We start from the raw sequence: 21,412 nt of genomic DNA on the forward strand, positions 1-21,412 counted from the left end.
TGGGGTAAGGGGTTAGAGTAGGAGTTTAGGGTACGGGGCTTAGGGTAAGGGGTTAGAGTAGGAGTTTAGGGTACGGGGTTAGAGTAGGAGTTTAGGGTATGGGGGATTGGGGTAAGGGCTTAGAGTAGGAGTTTAGGGTACGGGGGATTGGGGTAAGAATAGGAGTTTAGGGTACGGGGGCTTGGGGTAAGGGCTTAGAGTAGGAGTTTAGGGTACAGGGGCTTAGGGTAAGGGGTTAGAGTAGGAGTTTAGGGTACGGGGGCTTGGGGTAAGGGGTTAGAGTATGAGTTTAGGGTTCGGGGGCTTGGGGTAAGGGGTTAGAGTAGGAGTTTTGGGTTCGGGGGCTTGGGGTAAGGGGTTAGAGTAGGAGTTTAGGGTACACGGGCTGGGGTAAGGGGTTAGAGTAGGAGTTTAGGGTAAGGGTAGGGGCTTGGGGTAAGGGGTTAGAGTAGGAGTTTAGGGTAAGGGGTTAGAGTAGGAGTTTAGGGTATGGGGGATTGGGGAAAGGGCTTAGAGTAGGAGTTTAGGGTACAGGGGCTTGGGGTAAGGGCTTAGAGTAGGAGTTTAGGGTACGTGGATTTGGGTAAGGGGTTAGAGTAGGAGTTTAGGGTATGGGGGATTAGGGTAAGGGGTTAGAGTAGGAGTTTAGGGTACGGGGGATTGGGGTAAGAATAGGAGTTTAGGGTACGGGGGCTTGGGGTAAGGGCTTAGAGTAGGAGTTAAGGGTACAGGGGCTTGGGGTAAGGGGCTAGAGTAGGAGTTTAGGGTACGGGGGCTTGGGGTAAGGGGTTAGAGTAGGAGTTTAGGGTACGGTATTGGGGTAAGGGGTTAGAGTAGGAGTTTAGGGTTCGGGGGCTTGGGGTAAGGGGTTAGAGTAGGAGTTTAGGGTTCGGGGCTTGGGGTAAGGGGTTAGAGTAGGAGTTTAGGGTTCGGGGGCTTGGGGTAAGGGGTTAGAGTAGGAGTTTAGGGTACGGGGGCTTAGGGTAAGGGGTTAGAGTAGGAGTTTAGGGTACGGGGATTGGGGTAAGGGGTTAGAATAGGAGTTTAGGGTACGGGGGCTTAGGGTAAGGGGTTAGAGTAGGAGTTTAGGGTACAGGGGCTTAGGGTAAGGGGTTAGAGTAGGAGTTTAGGGTATTTGGGTTTAGGGTAAGGGGTTAGAGTAGGAGTTTAGGGTATGGGGGCTTAGGGTAAGGGGTTAGAGTAGGAGTTTAGGGTACGGGGGCTTAGGGTAAGGGGTTAGAGTAGGAGTTTAGAGTATGGGGGCTTAGGGTAAGGGGTTAGAGTAGGAGTTTAGGGTACGGGGGCTTAGGGTAAGGGGTTAGAGTAGGAGTTTAGAGTACGGGGATTGGGGTAAGGGGTTAGAGTAGGAGTTTAGGGTAAGGGGGATTGGGGTAAGGGGTTAGAGTAGGAGTTTAGGGTACGGGGGCTTAGGGTAAGGGGTTAGAGTAGGAGTTTAGAGTACGGGGATTGGGGTAAGGGGTTAGAGTAGGAGTTTAGGGTAAGGGGGATTGGGGTATGGGGTTAGAGTAGGAGTTTAGGGTAAGGGGGATTGGGGTAAGGGGTTAGAGTAGGAGTTTAGGGTAAGGGGGATTGGGGTAAGGGGTTAGAGTAGGAGTTTAGGGTACGGGGGCTTAGGGTAAGGGATTAGAGTAGGAGTTTAGGGTAAGGGGGCTTGGGGTAAGGGGTTAGAGTAGGAGTTTAGGGTACGGGGGCTTGGGATAAGGGCTTAGGGTAAGGGTTTAAAGTTTTTTATGGTAGGAGGTAGCGATAGTATTAAGGGTTAAGATTAGTGGTTTATGGGTATGGTTAGGGGTTTTCCTTGGCGGCGAAGCGGCCTGGCGGAGAAAGGTCCCGGCGGCGAGGTCAGTGGCGGCTAAATACCGGCGGCAGCAAAACGGCCGCGAGCAAATTTCCCAGTCCTTATTACTCCTGCCCGAGAACCGGCAGAAGGTCGCTCCATCAGCTATCTACCCATCACAGCTCCTCCTCTCCAGCAGCTACATAACCCGAACTTACACCTATGTCGCCGTCCCCACCCTTATAAAGACTGAGCCATCTCCACCCGTCCTTACCTTCTCACTACAACACATACAACCCCAAACCTCTGCCTCCTCTCCACACCGCTTTGCCTCTTGGGTGTTCTCATCCCTCAACACGTTGGACAACGTCTAACCCTGCGACCTTAAAAGCGAGAGAGGGGGGGGGGGGGTAAGGGGTTAAAGGGTCAGCCAGGGGAAAAAAGGGGGACGGGAGGTGGGGAGGGGGCGGGGGTGGGGAGGGAGTGGAGAGAAGAGGAAAGATTAGGATTCCGACATTAATTATGGGCGGAAATAACGAGCCACTGTGAGGGTAACGAGAAGAGGGACCAATGAAAATTACCTTTTTGTTCCACTTCTATTCACGCGTCAGAAAAGAAAGAGAGAGAAAATAAATGAAAAGCCGGGCAGGAAAAGGAGAGAAGATATTAAGTGAGTCTTAATTCCCCACCTCCCCCCATGTCAGTGTGTTAAGATCCGCCACCCCCCCAACCCTCTCCCCCACCCAAACCCCTTATCCGTAGCCCACAGTGTGATATAGGGTATAGGGAGAAGGGGGTAAAAGTGGGTGGGGGGGTGGCGGGGGGAGGTAGAGGGCCGGGAGGTTCTCAGGATCCTGGCGGAGGGTCCTGCAGAGAGAGAGAGTGGGTGACGGGAAGGAGAGAGAGGAGAGAGGGTGGGGGGGGGGGGTGGAGGTAGGGGAAGGGGCAGAGAAAGAAAGAGAGAGGAGAAGATAGAAGGGTAGAAAGGGGGAGGGATGGTGAGAGAGGAGGGAGAATGAAGGGGGAGGCTGGAGAAGGATGAGAGAAGGAGATGGATGTAGAGGGGGAAGGGTGGAAGGGGTGAGAAAGATGGAGGGGGAGGAAAGATAGAAGGGGTAATAAAAGATGATTGGGGGATGAAAGATGGAGGGCAGGGGGAGGATGGAGGGAGGGAGGATGGAGGGGGAAGATGGAGGGTGATGGAAGGATGGAGGGTGGAAGAGGGGTAGAGGGGGAGAAAGATGGACGGGGAGAAATAATGGAGGGGGGAGGGGAGGAGAGAAGGATGGTGGAGGCTGGAGAGGGGACAGGGATAAAAAGAAGTGCAGGAAACGGAACAGGGGGTGATGGGAGAATGGAAGAGGTGGAGTGGGGGAGTATGTTAAAAGGAGGGGGGTGGTAGAAAGGGAGGGTTGGTGGGGAAAGGAGTAGGTGTGTGGGAGAGGAAGGGAGGAGGAATGGGGATAGTGAGGGTGGAGAGGGAGTGGGGGAGGGGGAAGAGAGGGGAGGGGGATGGGGGTGTGATAGGAAGGGGAAGAGAGGTGTGGGGGAAAGGAAAGGAGGTGAAGACGAGGGTCAGTGGGAGAGAAGGGAGGGCGAGTAGGGGAGAGGGAGGGAGTGTGAAGAAGGAGAGAGGAACGGATGGAGGGAGTGGACCAGAAAGAGGGAGGGAGTGGGGGAGGAGAGCAAGAGAGATGAAAGCAGAGAAAGGGGGAGAAGAGTAAAGGAGGGCGTAATGGGGAGAAATGAAGAGAGACAGAGGGAGAAATAGAGGGGGGGAGAGGAAAAGGGAAGAAAGGAGAGAAAGATTGGGAGAGATATTGAGGGAAAGACAAATAGAGAGGGGGCAGATAGACTCAGGGAATCTGCAATATAAAGGTTAATAGTGACAGAGGAAGAGAGAGGCAAAGGAAGACAGAGAGCGTAAATGAGACTGCAAAGAGAGGGGACAAGGAGAAACAGAGATAGACTGAAAGAAGAAGAATTGACACAGTACGGACAAAAAGAGAGAGAAGACAGAGAGAGAAGGGACACACGGAGGGAGAGACCGTGTGAGAGAGAGCGCTACAAAGAGAGAGGACGAGACACACAGGGGGAGGCACAAACAGACAGAGACAGAAAGAGGGGAAGACACAACCAGAGACAGACAAGGAGAAACCGAGACAGATAGAAAGAAGAAGAGGAGATACAGTACGGACAGAAAGAGAGAGAAGCCAGAGAGAGAGAAAGGAACACCGAGGGAGAGACAGTGTGAGAAAGAGCTAGAAAGAGAGAGAGAGAGAAAGAGAGAGAAGGGACACAATGTCGGAAGATAAATCCTTGACGCAGCCGTTCGGAAAGTTTTGGGCCGAAAATACCCATTGAAGTCAATAGGGATTTTTTCCCGAAGGTGGCCTGACCGGCTGCTTTGTTGTATACAGAATAAGGCCCTCTGGCCTAGATCCACCAAGCTCTGTTGGCTCATACAGCGTCGCTACCTAAACCAGGAACGGGCGTTATTTGCCTAGGTCAACCCGTAGCCTCAAAGCTAATTCCATGCAAAAACCATGGGCACTGAATAATCTCATACGGCTGGGCATAAAGTCACGTCATTGTGGTGTAACGTGGCGTAATCTAGGAACGGCGTGAGGTTATGTCAGTCTTGGCGTTACTCCGACCCAGGCGCCGAAATAGAACTTTTGCTGAAGTAGAGAGAGAGGGAGCAAAATCAGTCCAGGAAATAATAAGACTATTTAGAAAAACTATGTTTGTATATATAATCTAACAGCACCCATATAGTCACGGCAAAAGCCCTATGAATAAGTCTGTACCTACATTAACCTTAACAGATTGGAGTGGATATGTCATGTTATGATTACTTATTTGCATGGCATTTCCACTACCGCGCAAAGTTGTAGTTTTCCGGAGAAAACATGGCCTAACTTTAGGGTATTGGGCTTTGAAGATACACTGTTAGTTACTGTTAATGTGACAGAGGTTAGGTGAGTGGTTTCCAACCTTTTTTTGGTTAAGGAACCCTATGATTATTTTGTGAAATTCTGAGGAAACCCCATCCCTCTCTAATAGCGCGTCTGAGATCAGATTCATTGTAAGGAACCCCATCCCTCTCTAATAGCGCGTCTGAGATCAGATGCATTGTAAGGATCCCCAACCCTCTCTAAAAACGCGTTTGAGATCAGATGCAGTGTAGGGATCCCCAACCCTCTCTAATAATGCGTCTGAGATAAGATGCATTGTAAGGAACCCCCAACCCTCTCTAATAGCGCGTCTGAGATCAGATTCATTGTAAGGAACCCCATCCCTCTCTAATAGCGCGTCTGAGATCAGATGCATTGTAAGGAACCCCAACCCTCTCTAATAGCGCGTCTGAGATCAGATGCATTGTAAGGATCCCCAACCCTCTCTAAAAACGCGTTTGAGATCAGATGCAGTGTAGGGATCCCCAACCCTCTCTAATAATGCGTCTGAGATAAGATGCATTGTAAGGAACCCCCAACCCTCTCTAATAGTGCGTCTGCGATCAGATGCATTGTAAGGAACCCCAACCCTCTCTAATAGTGTGTCTGAGATCAGATGCATCGTAAGGGACCCCAACCCTCTCTAATAGCGTGTCTTGGATCAGATGCATTGTAAGGAACTCCGACCCTCTCTAATAGCGCGTCTGAGATCAGATTCATTGTAAGGAACCCCATTCCTCTCTAATAGCGCGTCTGAGATCAGATGCATTGTAAGGATCCCCAACCCTCTCTAAAAACGCGTTTGAGATCAGATGCAGTGTAGGGATCCCCAACCCTCTCTAATAATGCGTCTGAGATAAGATGCATTGTAAGGAACCCCCAACCCTCTCTAATAGTGCGTCTGCGATCAGATGCATTGTAAGGAACCCCAACCCTCTCTAATAGTGTGTCTGAGATCAGATGCATCGTAAGGGACCCCAACCCTCTCTAATAGCGTGTCTTGGATCAGATGCATTGTTAGGAACTCCGACCCTCTCTAATAGCGCGTCTGAGATCAGATGCATTGTAAGGAACCCCAACCCTCTCTAATGGCGCGTCTGATATCAGATGCATTGTAAGGAACCCCAACCCTCTCTAATAGCGCGTCTGAGATCAGATGCATCGTAAGGGACCCCAACCCTCTCTAATAGCGTGTCTTGGATCAGATGCATTGTAAGGAACTCCGACCCTCTCTAATAGCGCGCCTGAGATCAGATGCATTGTAAGGAACCCCAACCCTCTCTAATAGCGCGTCTGAGATCAGATGCATCGTAAGGAACCCCAACCCTCTCTAATAGTGTGTCTGATATCAGATGCATTGTGAGGAACCCCAACCCTCTCTAATAGCGCGTCTGAGATCCGATGCATTGTAAGAAACCCCAACCCTCTCTAAAAGCGCGTCTGAGATCAGATGCATTGTAAGGAACTCCGACCCTCTCTAATAGCGCGTCTGAGATCAGATGCATTGTAAGGAACCCCAACCCTCTCTAATAGCGCGTCTGAGATCAGATGCATTGTAAGGAACCCCAACCCTCTCTAATAGCGCGTCTGAGATCAGATGCATTGTAAGGAACTCCGACCCTCTCTAATAGCGCGTCTGAGATCAGATGCATTGTAAGGAACCCCGACCCTCTCTAATAGCGCGTCTGAGATCAGATGCATTGTAAGGAACCCCAACCCTCTCTAATAGCGCGTCTGAGATCAGATGCATTGTAAGGAACCCCGTCCCTCTCTAATAGCGCGTCTGAGATCAGATGCATTGTAAGGAACCCCGTCCCTCTCTAATAGCGCGTCTGAGATCAGATGCATTGTAAGGAACCCCAACCCTCTCTAATAACGTGTCTGAGATCAGATGCATTGTAAGGAGCCCCAACCCTCTCTAATAGCGCGTCTGAGATCAGATGCATTGTAAGGATCCCCAACCCTCTCTAATAGCGCGTCTGATATCAGATGCATTGTGAGGAACCCCAACCCTCTCTAATAGCGCGTCTGAGATCCGATGCATTGTAAGAAACCCCAACCCTCTCTAAAAGCGCGTCTGAGATCAGATGCATTGTAAGGAACTCCGACCCTCTCTAATAGAGCGTCTGAGATCAGATGCATTGTAAGGAACCCCAACCCTCTCTAATAGCGCGTCTGAGATCAGATGCATTGTAAGGAACCCCGACCCTCTCTAATAGCGCGTCTGAGATCAGATGCATTGTAAGGAACTCCGACCCTCTCTAATAGCGCGTCTGAGATCAGATGCATTGTAAGGAACCCCGACCCTCTCTAATAGCGCGTCTGAGATCAGATGCATTGTAAGGAACCCCAACCCTCTCTAAAAGTGCGTCTGAGATCAGATGCATTGTAAGGAACCCCGTCCCTCTCTAATAGTGCGTCTGAGATCAGATGCATTGTAAGGAACCCCGTCCCTCTCTAATAGCGCGTCTGAGATCAGATGCATTGTAAGGAACCCCAACCCTCTCTAATAACGTGTCTGAGATCAGATGCATTGTAAGGAGCCCCAACCCTCTCTAATAGCGCGTCTGAGATCAGATGCATTGTAAGGATCCCCAACCCTCTCTAATAGCGCGTCTGATATCAGATGCATTGTGAGGAACCCCAACCCTCTCTAATAGCGCGTCTGAGATCCGATGCATTGTAAGAAACCCCAACCCTCTCTAAAAGCGCGTCTGAGATCAGATGCATTGTAAGGAACTCCGACCCTCTCTAATAGAGCGTCTGAGATCAGATGCATTGTAAGGAACCCCAACCCTCTCTAATAGCGCGTCTGAGATCAGATGCATTGTAAGGAACCCCGACCCTCTCTAATAGCGCGTCTGAGATCAGATGCATTGTAAGGAACCCCAACCCTCTCTAATAGCGCGTCTGAGATCAGATGCATCGTAAGGAACCCCAACCCTCTCTAATAGCGCGTCTGAGATCCGATGCATTGTAAGAAACCCCAACCCTCTCTAAAAGCGCGTCTGAGATCAGATGCATTGTAAGGAACCCCAACCCTCTCTAATAGCGCGTCTGAGATCCGATGCATTGTAAGAAACCCCAACCCTCTCTAAAAGCGCGTCTGAGGTCAGATGCATTGTAAGGAACCCCAACCCTCTCTAATAGTGTGTCTGAGATCAGATGCATTGTAAGGAACTCCAACCCTCTCTAATAGCGCGTCTCAGATCAGATGCATCGTAAGGAACCCCAACCCTCTCTAATAGCGCGTCTCAGATCAGATGCATCGTAAGGAACCCCAACCCTCTCTAATAGCGCGTCTGAGATCAGATGCATCGTAAGGAACCCCAACCCTCTCTAATAGCGCGTCTCAGATCAGATGCATCGTAAGGAACCCCAACCCTCTCTAATAGCGCGTCTGAGATCAGATGCATCGTAAGGAACCCCAACCCTCTCTAATAGCGCGACTGAGATCAGATGCATTGTAAGGAACCCCAACCCTCTCTAATAGCGCGTCTGAGATCAGATGCATTGTAAGGAACCCCAACCCTCTCTAATAGCGCGTCTGAGATCCGATGCATTGTAAGAAACCCCAACCCTCTCTAAAAGCGCGTCTGAGATCAGATGCATTGTAAGGAACCCCAACCCTCTCTAATAGCGCGTCTGAGATCCAATGCATTGTAAGGATCCCCAACCCTCTCTAATAGCGCGTCTCAGATCAGATGCATCGTAAGGAACCCCAACCCTCTCTAATAGCGCGTCTCAAATCAGATGCATCGTAAGGAACCCCAACCCTCTCTAATAGCGCGTCTGAGATCAGATGCATCGTAAGGAACCCCAACCCTCTCTAATAGCGCGTCTCAGATCAGATGCATCGTAAGGAACCCCAACCCTCTCTAATAGCGCGTCTGAGATCAGATGCATCGTAAGGAACCCCAACCCTCTCTAATAGCGCGTCTGAGATCAGATGCATTGTAAGGAACCCCAACCCTCTCTAATAGCGCGTCTGAGATCAGATGCATTGTAAGGAACCCCAACCCTCTCTAATAGCGCGTCTGAGATCCGATGCATTGTAAGAAACCCCAACCCTCTCTAAAAGCGCGTCTGAGATCAGATGCATTGTAAGGAACCCCAACCCTCTCTAATAGCGCGTCTGAGATCCGATGCATTGTAAGAAACCCCAACCCTCTCTAAAAGCGCGTCTGAGGTCAGATGCATTGTAAGGAACCCCAACCCTCGCTAATAGCGCGTCTGAGGTCAGATGCATTGTAAGGATCCCCAACCCTCTCTAATAGCGCGTCTGAGATCAGATGCATCGTAAGGAACCCCAACCCTCTCTAATAGCGCGTCTCAGATCAGATGCATCGTAAGGAACCCCAACCCTCTCTAATAGCGCGTCTGAGATCAGATGCATCGTAAGGAACCCCAACCCTCTCTAATAGCGCGACTGAGATCAGATGCATTGTAAGGAACCCCAACCCTCTCTAATAGCGCGTCTGAGATCAGATGCATTGTAAGGAACCCCAACCCTCTCTAATAGCGCGTCTGAGATCCGATGCATTGTAAGAAACCCCAACCCTCTCTAAAAGCGCGTCTGAGATCAGATGCATTGTAAGGAACCCCAACCCTCTCTAATAGCGCGTCTGAGATCCAATGCATTGTAAGAAACCCCAACCCTCTCTAAAAGCGCGTCTAAGGTCAGATGCATTGTAAGGATCCCCAACCCTCTCTAATAGCGCGTCTCAGATCAGATGCATCGTAAGGAACCCCAACCCTCTCTAATAGCGCGTCTCAAATCAGATGCATCGTAAGGAACCCCAACCCTCTCTAATAGCGCGTCTGAGATCAGATGCATCGTAAGGAACCCCAACCCTCTCTAATAGCGCGTCTCAGATCAGATGCATCGTAAGGAACCCCAACCCTCTCTAATAGCGCGTCTGAGATCAGATGCATCGTAAGGAACCCCAACCCTCTCTAATAGCGCGTCTGAGATCAGATGCATTGTAAGGAACCCCAACCCTCTCTAATAGCGCGTCTGAGATCCGATGCATTGTAAGAAACCCCAACCCTCTCTAAAAGCGCGTCTGAGGTCAGATGCATTGTAAGGAACCCCAACCCTCGCTAATAGCGCGTCTGAGGTCAGATGCATTGTAAGGATCCCCAACCCTCTCTAATAGCGCGTCTCAGATCAGATGCATCGTAAGGAACCCCAACCCTCTCTAATAGCGCGTCTCAGATCAGATGCATCGTAAGGAACCCCAACCCTCTCTAATAGCGCGTCTGAGATCAGATGCATCGTAAATGCTTCTGTCTTTGGTTCAATTTTCCAATGACCTGCTGATTGCAGGGAACCCTTTAGGGATACCCGGGGAATCCCAGGCTTCCTTGAAATCATAGTTGAAAAACACTGGTTTAAGATGATTGCCCAGTTCAGAGACTTAGCGCACCTTTGGGTATCTGAGCTTTAGGCCGCGTCCGTACTGCGAGCGACCGCGCGAGAACAGGCCGCATCTCTATGAGGCCGCGCGGGCGGTGAAGCGCGCACGCGGTGAAGCGCGCCGGCATTTTCAGACGACAAAGAAATGTGATTTTTGACGCGCGACAGCCGGGTCACGTGAGCGGTTCAGCCAATGAGAGCGAACCGCTCACAAGACGTCACGGCCACGCCTCCGCCACCCCGTCGCTGTGGATCTCAGGCCACAGATTGCTCGCCCGAGAGGCGTGCGTGACGCCCCCACTATATATCCGAGGCCTTCGAGAGTGCGAGAGAGAAGAGACACGCAGGGAGAAGCAAAGAGAGAAGGAGAGAGAGAAAGGAAGAGACACTCTAAAAATAGACATTTAGAGAGAGGGAGAGACAGCCAGACGTACAGACAAACAGAAACAGAGAGAGGGAGAGACAGACGGGGAGAGGGAGAGACAGCCAGAGCCAGATGGAGAGTGAGAGAGACAGCCTCAGCGGAGCATCCTAAGGATAGAAGGGTTTTACATTAATGAGCGGAGCCTGGAAAGGAAAGCAAAGGGTTAAACATGATATGCCCACAATGCACCTCTCCTCCCCCTAGGGCTCCGTACGAGAGGGGCGCGGAGCAACTGGCGCCACAAGAGGGGCCTGCAGAGCACTGCAGAGCAATATGTGTCAATATGCGCAGTGATGTGTAACTATATGTGCAGTGTATGTGCGGAGCAGTGTATATGTTTATGCGCAGAGCAATGTGTATCTATACAGTATGTGCACAGCTGTGTATATCTATTTGGGCAGAGCAATGTGTATCTATATGTGCAGAACAGTGTATATTTGTATGTGCAGAACAATGTGTATCTATACAGTATGTACAGAGCAGTGTATATCTATATGTGCAGAGCAATGTGTATCTATATGTGCAGAGCAATGTGTATCTATATGTGCAGAGCAATGTATATCTATATGTTCAGAGTAATATGTGTCCATCTGTGCAGAGAGATATGTGGCTACATGTGCAGTGCAATATGTATCTATATGTGCAGAGCAGTGTGTGTCTATACTGTATGTGCAAAGCGATGTCTATATGTGCAGAGCGATGGGTATCTGTATGCACAGAACGATGTGTATCTGTATCTACAGGGCAATATGTCCGTATGTGCAGAGTGATGTATATCTGTGGGGGTGATTCACTAAGCAGTGATAACTACTTTTAAGACCGATAAATGGCTATTAAGACCGATACAGCCTGCTGCGCGATTCACTAATCAGTGATAACAGCGCTTTATCGGCCGTAAAAGGCATTTTTTCAGCTCCCCCCAAAAAATGAGAAAAAAATATGTCCGATCAGGCAAAAAAGGGCAAACGAGCCGTTTTTTTCCCAGTCAGCGCGATTCACTAAGCAGTGATAAGCGAATCGTCCTTTAAAAGCACGCCAGATTTTTGCACCAGCTAAAGGCAAAAGAAATGGAGCCATGAAAAAAATGATTGTTTACGTTTTTTTCACCACACAATTAATACAACAGGCCGGCGGGTGTTCCCGGGGGAGTCCGGGGCCCTCGAGTGATCCCCGTGGGAGTCTGGGGGTCCCCGCTGGCCTGCGGTAACAATCGTGTGGCCAAAAAAACATAACAACCAATATTTTTCAATAAATACACCCCTTGCCCCCTAACACATGCAGTACAATAATGGTCAAAATTACTATTATCCAGATATGGATAATAGTGCATTTGTCTATTACAAATAAAAAATTAAGCTGCATAAATAAATTAAATAAAACTTGCACTCACCCCTGCCAGGCTGCCACGATGAAGGCCGTCCTCATCCTCATCACCGTCCATGTCCTCCCTTGCTACAAACAATGCAATCAAAAATACAATCTAATGTCCCCTAACCCCTTAATCACCTTAGTGGTTAGTAACCGCTATTGTAATTAAGGGGTTAACCCACCCTCTCCCACTACCCACCCGGGAGGCCTAACCCTTCCCCAGGCAACTACCCCCAGCCTTCACCCATTCATTGGTACAGTGGGTACATCATGCCCATATAATATGGGCCTGATTTACCACTATAGCAAGAAATGGTGAAGGAATATAAAAACAGGCCCAAACGAAACAACATTACATTGCAAAATGAACATATTACTAATGCCAATCAAACAATTGAATGGCATAGTGGGTATATCATGCCCATATAATATGGGCATCATTTAACACTATGCCAGTCAATGGTCAACCTAAAAAAAAAACAATCACAACCAAGATCCTAAGCATTCAAAACAATCTCATAATAAAAATAAATAAGTAAACCAAACAAAATTACCACCAATCAAGTAATCCAATCCAAAATAAGGACCAGAATAAACAATTAAACCACCAAAACAAAACCATGAAGAAATAAACTAAATATCTAAATAAACTGCATCATTCCAAATCAAAAGTCAAAAAATAATCCAACATTAAAAAGCAAACACCAATCAAAAGCCAGAAACAAACAATTTAAAACACCAGCAAAAATGCCTGAACACTACATCAATATGCAATATAAATAGCATAATAATTTAAAAACAAAGAACAACTATACATTTAAAATACATACAAGCAAGCATTTGTCAAAACAACCATTGCTTCTTACTCTATTATTTATGTATAGCCCTAAAGGGCCAAACATACATACATTTGTAATAAATGTGTGGAAAAAAAATGCAATCACCAAAAAAATAAAATAAAAAAAACCTCTAAATGAAAAAGAACATACATTCTCTGTTTTTCCTTACCTTTAGATGTCTCCACCCTCCGATTCCCGGGATCACCGCAAGCTCTCGAACCAATCCACGAACTCAAACAGCAACAAACCACAGGTAAAAAAATCCGAAGTCCGTTTCTTCTTTCTTTTTCTTCATCGGTAAATTGTAATCCGATTTTGGCTCTTTCAGGGTCTTCTTCTACTTCATTTTTATCCATCTTCATCCAGCACGCCCTTGTAATCCTATATGAGGAGAAGGTCCTCCCTCCTCGGCTTCTTGCCGTCAAATGAGGCTGGACAGGCTTTTATAGACCTGTGACGTCACATTTGAGTGCAAATGGTTCACACGCCTCTGATTGGCTGTGAAAACCATGTGTTTTTTTGGGCGGGTGACGTCATGTAAAGGAAGTGAAGCCAGCCAATCAGAATGGCTGTGCTTCCTTTCCCTTTAACATGACGTCACCAAAAGCAACATGGTTGCCGTCACATGGTACTTCAGCCAATCAGATTGTGGGAACTATATCCCCAATCTGATTGGTTGTAGTAGACCATGTGACAGACTTTTTGGGGAAAGGATGTGACGTCATCCAAAGGGAGCCATGTGGTCTTCAACGCACAATCAGATTGGGGATTCAGTTCCCACAATCTGATTGGCTGAAGTACCATGTGACGGTAGCCATGTTGCTTTTGGTGACGTCATGTTAAAGGGAAAGGAAGCACAGCCATACTGATTGGCTGGCTTCGCTTCCTTTACATGACGTCACCAAAAAAAACAAAACACATGGTTTTAACACCAATCAGAGGCGTGTGAACCATTTGCACTCAAATGTGACGTCACAGGCCTATAAAAGCCTGTGTAGTCTCATTTGACAGCAAGAAGCCGAGGAGAGATGACCTCCTCCAATAGGATTACAAGGGCGTGCCTGATGAAGGTGAAGATGAAGAAGAAGATAATAGAAGACCCTGAAAGAGCCAAAATCGGATTACAATTTACAGATGAAGAAAAAGAAAGAAGAAACGGACGTTGGATTTTTTTTTACTTGTGGTCCGTTGCTGTTTGGGTTCGTGGATTGGTTCGAGAGCTTGCGGTAACCACGGGAACTGGAGGGTGAAGACATCTAAAGGTAAGGAAAAACAGAGAATGTATGTTCTTTTTCATTTAGAGGTTTTTTTATTTTATTTTTTTGGTGATTGCATTTTTTTTTCACACATTTATTACAAATGTATGTATGTTTGGCCCTTTAGGGCTATACATAAATAATACAGTAAGAAGCAATGGTTGTTTTGGCAAATGCTTGCTTGTATGTATTTTAAATGTATATTTGTTCTTTGTTTTTACATTTGTATGCTATTTATATTGCATATTGATGTAGTGTTCAGGCATTTTTGCTGGTGTTTTCAATTGTTTATTTCTGGCTTTTGATTGGTGTTTGCTTTTTAATGTTGGATTATTTTTTGACTTTTGATTTGGAATGATGCAGTTTATTTAGACATTTATTTTATTTATTCATGGTTTTGTTTTGGTGGTTTAATTGTTTATTCTGGTCTTTATTTTGGATTGGATTAATTGATTGGTGGTAATTTTGTTCTGTTTACTTCTTTATTTGTTTTTATTTTGAGATTGTTTTGAATGCATTGGGTCTTGTTTGTGATTTTTTTTTATGTTGACCCTTGACTGGCATAGTGTTAAATAATGCCCATATTATATGGGCATGATGTACCCACTGTGCCATTCAATTGTTTGATTGGCAATAGTAATGTGTTCATTTTACAATGTAGTGTTTTATTTGGGCCTGTTTTTTTATTCCTTCACCATTTCTTGCTATAGTGGTAAATCAGGCCCATATTATATGGGCATGATGTACCCACTGTACCAATGAATGGGTGAAGGCTGGGGGTAGTTTCCTGGGGAGGGTGGTTAGGCCTCCTGGGTGGGTAGTGGGAGAGGGTGGATTAACCCCTTAATTACTACAGTGTTTACTAACCTCTAAGGTGATTAAGGGGTTAGGGGACATTAGATTGTGTTTTTGATTGTACTGTATTGTTTGTGGCAACAAAGGACATGGACGTTGATGAGGATGAGGACGGCCTTCATCGTGGCAGCCTGGCTGGGGTGAGTGCAAGTTTTATTTATTTCATTTCTGCAGCTTAATGTTTTATTTTAAATGGGCAAATACACTATTATCCATATCTGGATAATAGTAATTTTGCCCATTACTGTACTGTATGTGTTAGGGGGGAGTGTATTTATTTCCTGGTTTTTTTTTAAAGCAAAGAATTGGTACCGCAGGCCAACGGGGATCCCCGGACACCCGCGGGGACCACCCGAAGGCCCCCGTCGGCCTATAGTAACATTCCAATGCTTTAAAAAATTTTTTTCATAAATGTAATGTATGTTGGGTATAGGGGTTGTTGGGGGCAAAAGGGGTGAGTGGGTACCACATATTGCAAGGTTTATTGGGGGCAATTACCCCAATAAAGCTGCTATTGGGCCTTAACCCCTTCATTGCCTTAGCGGCTAGCCGCTAAGGTACACTGGCGACACACTTTATTCGAGCTTGGCTAGTCCCACGAATTCGGGTATACCCGGGTGTATTGAGGTTTGTGACTGTTTTCTGCCCGAGTGCATTGGGTTATTTTCCTGGCAGGGATTAAAGCATTTTATTCCCGCTGGCTGCAATACTGCACAGTATATATATATATACTGCATTACAATTCATGAATTTATGCCATCTGGTAGACACGCGAAGCATTGCAGCCTATTAAATCCTAATCATTATCATTTAACAGATCAGCCGCCCATCAGCCAGGCATGAACCCAGGCTGGGAAGGCAAACACAACGGGGCTTGTCAGAGGTGAGGAGCGGCGCATTCCAGGTATCTGCCAGGTACATACTGGGTATTTGCTCAAATAAAGTGTGTCGGTGCAGTAATGCAGCTGCTTTAATGTATTTTGTTTTAATAGTGTGCCGGGAGCAGGGGTTCTCCTGAGCTGAACCGCTTTGATTTCTGGCTCAGGGACCCCCTGCCTCCCGAGTTACAGGCCCCAGTATGGGGCATCGGATACCAGTGTCGCCGCCATTTTTAAAGCGTCCGCGTCACATGACGCAGGACATTTAAATAATGGAGGAGATACCGGCACCCCATATCTGGGCCTGTAACTCGGGAAGCAAGGGGTCCCCGAGGCAGAAATCAATGCTGTTCATCTCGGGAGACCCCCCTGCTCCCGGCACACTATTAGTAAAAATGACATTACGTAGCGGATAGCCGCTACGGTAATTAATTATTTTCTATTGATATGTCTGTTTTGATACTAGTGTACATGAGCAGGGGGTCTCCTGAGCTGAACCGCATTGGTTTCAGCCTCGAGGACCCCCTACTTCAGGAGATACAGGCCCCGTTATGGGGTGCCGGTATCCCCCTGCAGGATTTAAATCTCCCGGTCACGTGACGCGGGAGATTTAATAGCATAGGGGATACTAGCACCCCATAACGGGGCCTGTATCTCATGAAGTAGGGGGTCCCCGAGGCTGAAAAAAAATGCGGTTCAGCTCAGGAGACCCCCTGCATATGTACACTAGCATTAAAATGTATATGTATACTGCACGATCGCCTGTAAGAGCCGTGCATGGGGACAGAGCGTCTCCATGCAGCTCTCACAGGCGGCTTTCTTTTCTATCGCACGTTAGATTTTTAAGCGCGATAGCAGGGGGTGGGGGGAGAACAGCTCGCGAGATCGGGCGTGTTGTTGCCCGCACCTACCCAAATGTGCTTCAATTCTCCGTGAATCCCGCGTCTGGCTTCATTTTTTTATCGTGGGATTAAAAATGTCCCAATCGGGCGCAAAAGCTCACTGCTTAGTGACTCGCCCCCTATATAGTATATGCAAAGCATGGATATCGATATGAACAGAGCCCTGCGTTGAAGAGCGAGGATGTCTGCCTATGTGCAGAGCGATCTGTGTCTACATGTGATGTGTACCTGTGCCCATATGTGCAGAGCAATGTATATGTGTGTCTATCGGTGCAGAGTGACGTGTATCTATACATGCAGAGAGATGTTTGTCTATATGAGCAGAACAAACTATATCTATATATGAAGAGCGATGTATGTATATGCAGGGCAGCGTGTGTATATGTGCAGAGCAATGTTTGGCTATTAATGCAGAGCTATGTCTGTCTATACTGTATGTGCAGAGCAGTGTGTATCTGTAGCCACAGAATCCTGTATATCTATGTGTGAAGGGCTATGTTATCTATAGGTGCAGCGCTACCTATATCAATACCCACAGGGCAGTATATCTCTGTAAATAAAGGGAAATATATGTCTACAGATGCAGAGCAATCTATATCGACATACAAGGAGCAATATATATCTATAGGTACAGGGTGATGTATATCTATAGATGCAGATCTTTGCATGTCTCTATACACATACTGTATATCTATATGTATATATTTAGGGCTACAGTATGTGTTTCTTGGATACACAGCTATGTATATTAAAGTACAGAGCTACGCACATCTATAGGTGCTGAGTTGTGTATATCTATATATGTGTGTGTGTGTGTTTGTGTGTGCCTTCAGAGCAAAATGCATCTATATAACAATACTACAGAATGTCATGCTATATGTGTAGATCACCATGTATTTATGGGAGCAAAACCACATGTAGATATAGCTATAAAGTTATGTATAGCTACAGGATCAAATTAGGTGCAGCCCTATGAATATCTACAGCTGTAGAGATATCTCTATCTATAGGCACAGAACGATATGTGTGTGTGTACGTGTGCATGCACATCTATATAACCCAGGAACTGTATAGCTTTTGGTGCATATAGTTGTATAATGAATATGTACAGCACAATATATCTATATGTTCAGAATAGTGAATACCAAATGTGCAGTAGTGCAAGGCAGGGTATACGTATGCAGAGAAATGCATAGCAGTGTGGTCAAAAATACTCTATAGGTAATATGCCGTGCATATCTAAAGGAGCAGACCAACCTATATCTCTATATGCAGAGTCTTTATATGTGTATTTGTAGGTGAAAGGCAATGTTTGTCTATAGGTGCAGGGCAAAGGTGTAGCGCTTTATAGGCAAAGCAACACCTATCTTAATGTGTAACAATGTGTAGCTAAATCTAGGTGCAAGGCAATGTGTACCTACGGGTGCTGGGCACTATGGGTGCAAGGTGCTGCACACGTGCATATCTATGTATACCTATAGTGGCAGGTCACTGTGTATCTACAGGTATAGATGGTAGGCACAGGGAGAGCAAGGGACTGTGTCTGTGTGTGTTTATAGGCACAAGGTAAAGAGTGTCTATCTATCTATCTATCTATATTGCTCTGCGCACATATTGTTGCGTAATACAATATATATGTGTGTGTGTATATATATATATATATATATATATATATATACATATATATTTATTAACGTAGCACTCCTTTATATGTTTTATTAAATAGAGCTATGAAAAAAAAAAAAAGGGGGGGAAAAGGTAGAGCACGGCCAAAAAAAGAACAAAAGGGCTGGGGCAAAAAATGATTATTTATTAGGCATATAAGCCAAAAAGACAAACACACGAATTTAAAACTCTGACGCGATTCCCGCCGTGGAGGCGCTTTATCAAAGAGACTATACTATGGAGCATGCGCTTCTATTTTTATTTTATATATATGTGTGTGTGTGTGTGTGTGTGTGTGTGTGTATATATATATATATATTGTTCTGCAGTGCCTTTCAGAGGGAGCAATGCCCCCCCCCCCTCTTGCCCTCCCCTCCCCTCCACCCCCCCCCATCCTTACAACCTATATAGGGTTTTATTGGGGTAAATCCTTCTGTCTGCTCTGAGCTGAAACGTAAAAGGTTAGAGGTCAGTGGTACCTGTCAGAAGAGATCAGACGTTTTTAGGGGGTCATTACTGGGCAATACCCCCCTCCGCCCCTTGCACGGTCACCCCCCAAATCTCAGGAGAGGGAGTTAGCTACTCACACACCCAGGCCCTAAACCCAGACCCTACATCCTGTCCCATATCAAGAGAGATGAGCCTACAATGCATTACTGAGACTTCGGGGGTCATTCTATGTCTGCCCAAGGGGCCGTTGGGAACCATTTCAGATGACAATCCTCATAGACACCAGTGGGGACTTTCGGACCAAAAATGGTCGCTTCAGAGTGTGTCGAAGTTACCCCTTAGAAGGGGAGAGAGAGAGAAGGAGACAGGGAGAGAGAAGGTAGACAGAAGAGAGAGGGGGAGGGTAGAGAAAAGTAAGAGGGGGGACAGCAGAGAGAAAAGAGAGGGGTGAGGGCAGAGAGAAGAGAGGGGGAGGGCAGAGAGAAGAAAGGGGGAGGGAAGAGAGAGGGGGAGGGCAGAGAGAAGAGGGAAGAGAGAAGAGGAGGGCAGAGAGAAGAGAGAGGAGGAGGGCAGAGAGAAGAGAGAGGGAGGGCAGAGAGAAGAGAGGGGGAGGGCAGGGAGAAGAGAGGGGGAGGGAAGAGAGAGGAGAGGGGGAGGGAAGAGAGAGGAGGAGGGCAGAGAGAAGAGAGAGGGGGAGGGCAGAGAGAAGAGAGAGGGGGAGGGCAGAGAGAAGAGCGGGGGAGGGAAGAGAGAGGAGAGGGGGAGGGAAGAGAGAGGGGGAGGGCAGAGAGAAGAGAGAGGGAGAGGGCAGAGAGAAGAGAGAGGGGAGGGCAGAGAGAAGAGAGAGGGGAGGGCAGAGAGAAGAAAGGGGGAGGGTAGAGAGAAGAGAGAGAAGAAAGGGGAGGGTAGAGAGAGGGGGAGGCCAGAGAGAAGATAGACGGAGGGGCAGAGAGAAGAAAGGGGGAGGGTCGAGAGAAGAGAGAGGGGTGAGCAGAGAAGAGAGAGGGGTGAGCAGAGAAGAGAGAGGGGGCAGAGAGAAGAGAGGGGTAGACCAGAGAGAAAGGAGAGAAGGGGAGCAGAGAGAACAGAAAGGGGGAGCATAGAGAAGAGTGGGGAGCAGAGAGAAGAAAGAGGGGGGAGCAGAGAGACTAGAGAGGGGATGAAGAGAGAGGGGAGAAGAGAGAGGGGAGAAGAGAGAGGGGGCAGAGAGAAGAGAGGGGGAGAGCAGAGTGAAAGGAGAGAAGTGGAGCAGAGAGAACAGAAAGGGGGAGCATAGAGAAGAGAGAGTGGGGAGCAGAGAGAAGAAAGAGGGGGGAGCAGAGAGACTAGAGAGGGGATGAAGAGAGAGGGAAGAAGAGAGAGGGGGCAGAGAGAAGAGAGAGGGGAGAAGAGAGAAGATAGGGGGGAGCAGAGAGAAGAGAGAGGGGGAGAAGGGAGAAGAGAGAGTGGGAGAAGAGAGAAGGGGAGAAGAGAGAGGGGGCAGAGAGAAGAGAGAGGGGACAGAGAGAAGAGAGAGGGGGAGCAGAGAGAAGAGAGAGGGGGAGAAGAGAGAAGAGAGGGGGATCAGAGAGCGGGAGGGCAGAGAGAGTACAATTGAGAGGAAGCACAGAGAAAGAAAGGGTGATGAGGAAGAGGGATAGAGAGAGAGAGAAGGGGGTAGAGAGGAAGGATGAGAGAGAGAAGGGGGTAGAGAGGAAGAGAGAAGGTGTAGAGAGCAGGAGAGGGAGAGAGAAGGCAGAGAGAAGAGAGAGGGTAGTGAGAGTAAAAGTGTGAGAAGGGAGAGGGTAAGGCAGAGAGAAAGGGGGAAGAGGGAGCGAGAGAGAGCGAGAGAGAGCGAGAGAGAGAGATAGAGAGAGAAGGGGGTAGAGAGCAGGAGAGGGAGAGAAAGGTAGAGTGTGGAAGGGAAGAAAGGGAGAGAAAGACAGGAAGAGAGGAGGGGGAGGGGGAGGGGGGCTACCCCATAGGGTCCCATGAGATGCAACAGGCAAACCAAGAGATTATTACAGGGCCAATCCCTTATTTATAAGGACTTCATACTGTATTAGGATCCCATACTGTGTATGAGGTTTCTGTGCTGTGTATTAGGATCATATGCTGTGTATTAGGGACCTGTGCTGTGTATTAGGGTCCCTTTGTTGTCCCTGTGTCTCTGTGTCCCCGTGTCACTGAGTCCCTGTGTCTGTGCGTCACTGTGTCTCTGTGCGTCACTGTGTCTCTGTGCGTCACTGTGTCTCTGTGCGTCACTGTGTCTCTGTGCGTCACTGTATCTCTGTGCGTCACTGTGTCTCTGTGCGTCACTGTGTCTCTGTGCGTCACTGTGTCTCTGTGCGTCACTGTGTCTCTGTGCGTCACTGTGTCTCTGTGCGTCACTGTGTCTCTGTGCGTCACTGTGTCTCTGTGCGTCACTGTGTCTCTGTGCGTCACTGTGTCTCTGTGCGTCACTGTGTCTCTGTGCGTCACTGTGTCTCTGTGCGTCACTGTGTCTCTGTGCGTCACTGTGTCTCTGTGCGTCACTGTGTCTCTGTGCGTCACTGTGTCTCTGTGCGTCACTGTGTCTCTGTGCGTCACTGTGTCTCTGTGCGTCACTGTGTCTCTGTGCGT

The 21,412-nt window shown here is 47.7% G+C and overlaps 1 protein-coding gene across 5 annotated transcripts in view; it reads right to left on the reverse strand.

Annotated features, from left to right (window-relative positions):
• The window catches only part of ADGRL1 (adhesion G protein-coupled receptor L1), a 257,953-nt gene that overhangs the window by 97,189 nt on the left and 139,352 nt on the right, over nt 1–21,412 (reverse strand). For 3 of the 5 annotated variants that reach the window (XM_075577354.1, XM_075577351.1, XM_075577356.1), the window contains exon 5: nt 2,380–2,394. The exons of 1 other annotated variant lie outside the window; for it this stretch is intronic. In XM_075577354.1, coding sequence (XP_075433469.1) covers nt 2,380–2,394 — 15 coding nt within the window. Of the gene's footprint in view, nt 1–2,072; nt 2,178–2,379; nt 2,395–21,412 lie in introns of those variants that run through there. One more of the 5 variants, XM_075577355.1, reaches the window with a different exon arrangement.

Source organism: Ascaphus truei, chromosome 20, assembly GCF_040206685.1.
Source record: "Ascaphus truei isolate aAscTru1 chromosome 20, aAscTru1.hap1, whole genome shotgun sequence".
Taxonomy (NCBI): domain Eukaryota; kingdom Metazoa; phylum Chordata; class Amphibia; order Anura; family Ascaphidae; genus Ascaphus; species Ascaphus truei.